The sequence below is a fragment of the Mus pahari genome, chromosome 5 (assembly GCF_900095145.1).
Source record: "Mus pahari chromosome 5, PAHARI_EIJ_v1.1, whole genome shotgun sequence".
NCBI classification, from domain to species: Eukaryota; Metazoa; Chordata; class Mammalia; order Rodentia; family Muridae; genus Mus; species Mus pahari.
In genome coordinates this window covers 110467813-110475001 of record NC_034594.1, presented here as the reverse complement: position 1 = coordinate 110475001, position 7189 = coordinate 110467813, and the positions used below count along the sequence as shown (strand labels likewise).

The window sequence follows — 7189 nt, the reverse complement described above, 5'->3', positions numbered from 1 at the left end:
CCCTGTCTTAATCTTCTGGATTCAATCACCACTGTGTCTCAAGATCTCCATACCAAGATCCAGATCAGAAACTTCTATCTCCCAGTCTCCAGATTAGGTTCACTGGTGAGCCTTCCAATTCTGGATTATAGTTCATTTCAAATATAGTCAAGTTGACAACCAGGAATAGCCACTACAGTCCTCTATCAGATGTAGAGTTGGTAAAAATCTTTTTCCATCCTGTAAGTTGTCACTTTGTCTGACTGACAGTGTCCTTTGCCTTATAGAAGCTTTTTGGTTTTATGAGGTCCCATTTTTTAGTCGTTGACCTTAGTGCCTGAGCTGTTGGTGTTCTGTTCAGGAGATTGTCTTCTCTCCCATGTGTTCAAGGCTTTCCCCCACATTTTCTCCTATTAGGTTTGGTGTATCTAGTTTTATGTTGCCAGCTTTGATCCACTTGGACTTGAGTTTTTTGTGGGTGGTAGATATGATGTATTTGTATTCTTCTATACGTAGATACATATAGTTTAGTCAGCAGCATTTGAAAATGCTATTTTTTTTCTAGTGTGTATTTCAGGGGTCTTTATTTAAAAAAAAATCAGACATCCATAGGTGTGTGCATCTTCAACTTGATTCAATTGAACAACAGGCCTGTTTTTATGCCAGTACCATGCAGTTTTTATAACTATAGCTCTGTAGTAAAATTGAAATCAGGGGCGATGATCCCTCCAGCAGTTCTTTTATTGTACAGGATTGTTTTTAACCATCCTGTTTTCTCTTTCTTCCATACAAAGTTAAGAATTGTCCTTTCAAGGTCTGTAAAGATTTGTGTTATGATTTTGGTGGGGATTGGATTGAAAGTTGCTTTTGCAAGGATGACCAGAAAACAGGTTATTTTATATACAACAAAATTTGGATTATACTTGCCACTTTGTTTAGAAAATTTTTTCCTATAAAACTATGTTGACATAATTTATTTTAATTTGACTTTGAACAGTAGAATAATACTAAAGATATTTAGGGTAAACTCTACATAAAAACAATATATAAAGAGTTTAAATGGTATCCCCCTATATAGAGGGATAATACCTCTACCAGACACCATAGGCTTTCAAACTCCCACCAGTGCCGGTGGGAGTTACCTTCCTTCAAGCAGTCAGTCAAGGGGACTGTCATAGACCCCCTCACAATACAGGTTACCCAGCAGAACTTGATGGAAAGATATTAAAGACACTGCATACTTGAGTCACTTCACATGAAGAAACAAAACTCAGGCTTGCCTTGAACTCACAGCAGTTCTCCTACCTCTGTCTCCTGAATGCTAGGGTTATAGGTATGAGCTACCCAGACCAGACCAGTTTAATTCTAGATTTTAAGTATACATCTGTGACTTGTCTGAGTTTGTATTGGATACCAGGTATGGGTGGTTTCTCTCTCTCTCTGCATTTCCTGTGTGAAGTGACTCAAATGGGAACAGATTGAATGAATTAGGACTTCCCTTCCAAGTTAGCTGTAGCTTCCTCCCGTTGTTCCTTCTGATTGTCCAGCTAGGAAGGGAGTGCTGTTCCGTCGCCATGTTGATGAGCCTCTCTGTCCCTTCTGCAGATCATCTTACCCTGGTTAATGCTGTCAGACAAAGTGCACGAGCAGATCCGAGCCCTGGGCACTATTTCCCGATTGCTGAGGTTCATTTGTAACTTCTCTGAACTGTTAGTGAGTATTTGCTTGGCGCAAGACTGACCCAGCATGCCTTGCTTCTTTGGACAGAGGCACTGCCTGAGCCAGGGTTCTGCAAGGTCAGCTGGGGGGCATGTAGTCAGAGTACATGCCACTTTATTGCATCAGGGTTTATTTCTGTCCTTGACAACCAAGAAGTTCGATTTGTTCTTGGGTTTGTCCTGGGCCTAATAAGCTTTGATGAGCCTACTTGGGGTCCTTGGCCTATACAGCTAGAGAGAGAAACCCAGTGCCCTCGGGGTAATGTGTTTCAGGGCTCACTGTCTGTCCTTTTCCTTGCATGTTGGCTAGGGAAGCTTTTCGTGGCCAGGATATTGTGGGGTAGAAGAGATGGGATACATTGAGACAATGGTGAAAGGAAGAAGTTTGGGGTGGGGACTGCAGCAGGGAGAGGTTCCCTCAGGAGGAGGAGCAGCGATCATTTCTGCTTCCTGTCAGAACATGGCATCGTTCTCCATAACTGGGAAACTTGTGGGTACCTTCAGCATCCGCTGCCTGAATCCCAGCCACGACATCTCTACAGGTGCATTAGAGGCACTGAACTACCTATTCATCATCCTCGTGCTTCAGAGAAGTAAGTGAACTGCGCTCTGGGGCCACTTGCAGCTGGATGCACAGAATCAGTGAATGTAGGCATTGTTTCAGACTTACCGCAAAAGGTCACTCCCTCTAGCAGGGGCATCTGAGAGATGGCATGATATGCCATGATGCAGAGAGACCAGGAGATCAATTGACAAAACCAACAACCTTTGCTTGGATAAATGCCAGCCCCATATCTGATACTGTGTCCGTTTCAACGACATCCTTAGGAGGGGCAGTTAAGTTTACAGTCACTTGTGGGATCCACCTAGGTTCTCAGTATTTCCCAGCTGCCCCATCCCAACCATATGCATAGCACCAAGGGAATGAGCAGTTTTTCTTGCAGAACGAATGTGGGGGCTTTACCTCCCCAATCTAACCTTTCTGTTTCAAATAGTCATGATCACAGAGGTACCAAAGCATTTGCAAACTCCCTCAAAAGCAATTTTAGAGACCCTGGATTCTTATGATTCAGTGGAGGTACAGTGGGGGGGGGGGAGTCACACATTTGGAACAGGGGCCAGCTTGACTCCCAACCCACATCTTCCTCTGCCCTCCCTAGAGTGCTAGGGAAGCCCCTCTGTCCTTTCGGACCAGTGCCTTTTCATCTATTTGTCTCCATGACCCTTAAAAGCTTGGAGGAGAGATGGGAGCGTGGGTTCATTTTCCACTGTTAAGGCCCAGCCCCTGACTTGCTGTTTTTGGATTGGAGGTAGCAGACCAAAGACAGAGGCCATCCTGAAGAACTTGCAGAAGCAATTCCGTGGGAACTTGACGGCCAACATGCAGAGTCTCACACTGGTAACCCAGACATCCACGGGCGTGGGGTGTCCAGAGGTGGTGGTGGCGGGGCAGCTAGCAGGGGAGAAAGGAGGCGGCACAGTAGATTATAGAAGAAATTACCCCTACAAACGGGAGCGCTTTCAAAGTCCAAGTTCTCAGAGACAGGCGGCTAAAAGTGTGAGGCACATCCTCTCCTAGTGACACTAGAGTCTTGTGAACTTTGAGGTCACCAAGAGGGTTTTAGAAAGAAGTGCTGATGTCCCCAAGTTCAGTCAAGCCAGATCGCCTCAGCCAGATACATAGGAAACGCCCTCTGCTCCTTCCTCTCTTCCTCTCCACATCCAGCTCCACACCACACCTGCCTGCCTCTGCCTCCCGTTTGACTCTTCAATCTGTCCACCCTGCTGCAGCCCCGCATCAGTTACTGTAATGGAGTCCCCATCACCTCTCACCTGGTTACTACAGCAGCCTCTTACTAGATGTCCCATTTCCAGCCATTTCTCTGTCATACAAACCTCTCAACATTTCCTTCAGGCCAAGTACAATCTGTTCTCCTTACTCTGCAGGCTGATCCTCCTCAGTGGGTCCGGAGAGGCCATTGTGGTCTGACTCCTCCCTTACCTGGCCTGCCTTGTCCTTCCTCAGTCTCCTCTTCCTGCTTTCCCCAGTCTTCCTCGTAGGGTACTCTAGTCGCACTGAGGTCCTGTGCGCCCTTGCCTTCACATATTCTACCTCATTGCTGCTCCCCAGTCTCCTCAGGACTGGACTCCGTTTTTTCCAGCTAGTCTCAGTGCCCTGCCACTATTAGCTTTTCCCTCCACACTATTCGAGATGATGGCGAGTACCCAGAGGGCAAAGTCATCGGGCATCTTGTTCACGCTCCTCCCTAGATCCCAACGGTGAAGCCACACACAACATTGGTACCAATATTGGTCGATTGCAATGAACTTCACATTTTCAGATTCCCTGTGTCAGGCATGTCTGCCTTTCAGCTTGCTTTGGAATACTGTAAAGTCACTAGGCATAGAGCCTGTTTCCAATGGGCTCACCTAACTGCATTTCATGTTTAGAAAGGAAAGGCCTTTGCCAGCTTCTTCTGTGTCACACTGTCTGGACTATTGCTCCCTCTTGGGGACATCAGAGTTGGCACTCCGGAGGTGACTTCATGCCATAGATGCTTTCCCTGGCTGTCTGCTAGCTGAACCCTGTTTGATGGGTCTCTGTGGGCAGATGCCAGATGCTTTTGGGGGCAGTCCTCACGTGGGAAGCTGGAATGGAGAGCTCCTCTCCTCTCTCAGTTCTTCAGGAAATACCTGACCCCTGTGGAGAGAGCCGATGTGATTTTGGTGGCCATGGAGTCCATGATCAACGGCAGCCTGAAGGACATCTCTGCAGCCTCCAAGATGTTAAAGATGATCCTGAAACACTCTGTTACAGAAGTTGCCAAGGTAGGTTTTAAGGGGGCTCTCTGCTTCAATGTCTTTCTGTTCTGTTTCGGGGTGATCTGGTTTTATGTCCTATTAACTTGAGCTTGAGGAAACTCAAATCCCTTAACCCCGAAGGGAAAAGCTTACTTGGCGAGTTGTTTTCAGAATAGTGCAAAAGCTATTTCTGTGGAGAAGAATGAAGTACTGATGACCAGGTCTCCGTCTCCACTAGGATGGAGAGAATTAGGTCAAAGATAGTAGAGGAGTTCTATGGCTTCACAGGACCAGGAGAGACCTTGGTCATCTTCCCTGCCCCCCCTCCGGGCCCCGCTTCCACACACTAAGAATGTGTTTTGTGTCAGTAGCTGCTCCTTCATATTGGTGAGGGAACACCTGGTTGAGGACAAAGGTAGGTGTTCGTGACCAACCAAAGGCCTGGCAGATACAATTTTAAGAATGAAGGGAGCTGGCTGCTATACACCTTTAATCCCAGCATCCGGGCTTAAGTGCTAAGATAAAGGCAGGCAGATATCTCTGTGAGTTCGAGGCCAGTATGGTCTACGGAGCAAGTTCCAGGACAGCCAGGGCTACACAGAGAAACTCTGTCTCCAAACAAACAAAACAAAACAGAAGGGAAGATTTGCTTCAGTTCCCAGTTTCAGAGGGTTTCCGTCTACCCTGACAAGGTACACACAGCACAGGAGACTCTGAGTGCATGGCAGCAGGAGTGTGTGGAAGAAGACACTGGTCTCATGACGGTAGGTCAGGAATTAGTGCAGGGCATGGGAACCAGAGCCCCGGCTATCGCCTTCAGACGCCTGGCCCTAGAGTCACTGACTAGGCCTCCCTGAGGGTTCCATAGCCTCCCAAAATAATGCTACGAGCTGAGGAACAAGTGTTGAAGGCATGGACCCATGGGGGACACTTCTGACTCATACCCTGACAGCATGCAAGCATGCAGGTACATCTTGACACCATGATGATGGGGTATGCTTACAAACTCACTGAAAATATTGGAAGCCGAGAACACTTCTAGCCTACCAAACAGGCTGGCTTAGCAGCACACGGTTGTGTCGGCCATCTCCTCTGGTCATATGGCCACCTCCCATTTCCCAAGTCATCCTCCCTTTATTCTTTATGCCGTGTTTCCCTCCATGGCTGCGCTCTGTCTGCCCCTCTGAAAGTCTGGAGCTACGGGTTCATTGGGATCAGCTGGCCAGAGCCAAGTGCTGCAGACAGAGGTGGACTTGGTCCTGACACTAGATACTATATTGTTTGCAGCCACACACTTCAGTGACCTGTGACCCCTGTTCTGCTGGTGTTGCAGTCCAGAAAAAGCCCCCATCCCACTCTTTCAGGTGTCAGAAATCATCACGTTAATTTACTACCACATGGACAGAACCACCGAGAAAGCTGCTCAGAATACCATAAAGAAGGTCTTCCAATTGCTGGTTCAGTCCCACACAGAGGAGGTTATCCTGACGCTGTTTAAAATAAAGGACCAGTCACAAAGGTGAGCTACCCATCAGCTACAAACGTAGCTGACAACACTAGCTGTCCTTTAAATAGCTTACTTGTGTGTGTATGTACAGTTCATATGTGTCTGCGTGTGTGTGCAGATTTGTACACATGTGTGTGGTGGCTAGAGACAATGATGTGTATCTTCCTTAACCACACTTTGCCCTATTTTTCTGAGACAGGGTTTCTCACTGAAGCTAGAGCTGTGTTGGCTTCCACATAGAACCAGGTCCTCACTTGCTGCCTCTGAAGGATCTTTTCCCAGGTCTTCTGTTTGTCAAGCTGGGCTCATGCTGGAATTTTCGGCTCTCTTTGTTGATGTACAGCACAGTTACTAGGGTGATAAAGTGGGGTGGTGGTGGGGAAAGACCTGGAAAACAACAAGGACTGTAATAGGGAGGTGCTAGTCTGTGGTCAGACAATGGAAGCCCCACAAGGCTTGTGCAAGGCCCTGAGGATTGGTCCCCAGCACCACAGACACAAGTTACAAACCCTCAACAGTAGCAGAGGTTTCCTCCTCGCCCTACCTACCAAGCCACTTATCTTCGTGTTGCAGCTGGACGGCTTCCACCCTGCGGGTCTGTCAGAGTCACCCAGACAGGGATTGGAAAGAGAATAATGAACAAAGACCCACTCATGTCTCCTGACTCATAGGGCATTTCCCACTGCTCCAGGGAGACAGAACTTCACCCAGAGGTTCTGTTGCCAGTGTCTGGTGCACAGTTTTGCTCTGGGGTCATGTATAGGTCAAAGTTGGGAGATAAAAGAGGAAGAACACAATTTGGGTTTTTTACTCAGTAGGTTAGTTTTCCTTACTCTGGCTTCAGTCACCAATCTGCCTGCTTTTATTAATTTTTCAGGATCTAATCCAATTTGAGTTTTATAAATTAGACTGAGCTAGTTGATAGCGTTACTCAGCTGTTTCTTCTCTGACTTCTGTCTCTGTCTATGAACCGCTGAGAAAAGGGGAGCAAAGATTTTTGTGTTTCCCATTGTAGTCAGCAAAGAAAGCTGGACTACAGTGGGTTTGCTCACTCTTGGTGGACAACAGAAACTTAAATTGCTTATTTTTTTTTAAAGATTTATTTATTTATTATATGTAAGTACACTGTAGCTGTCTTCAGACACTCCAGAAGAGGGAGTCAGATCTTGTTACGGATGGTTAT

General features: G+C 46.9%; 1 protein-coding gene across 1 annotated transcript in view; it reads left to right on the top strand.

The window, feature by feature from the left end:
* The window catches only part of LOC110322606 (maestro heat-like repeat-containing protein family member 7), a 34271-nt gene that overhangs the window by 10194 nt on the left and 16888 nt on the right, over positions 1-7189 (top strand). The window contains exons 8-12 of the mRNA XM_021199306.1: positions 1585-1692; positions 2155-2290; positions 3008-3096; positions 4377-4526; positions 5864-6018. Coding sequence (XP_021054965.1) covers positions 1585-1692; positions 2155-2290; positions 3008-3096; positions 4377-4526; positions 5864-6018 — 638 coding nt within the window. The remainder of the gene's footprint in view (positions 1-1584; positions 1693-2154; positions 2291-3007; positions 3097-4376; positions 4527-5863; positions 6019-7189) is intronic.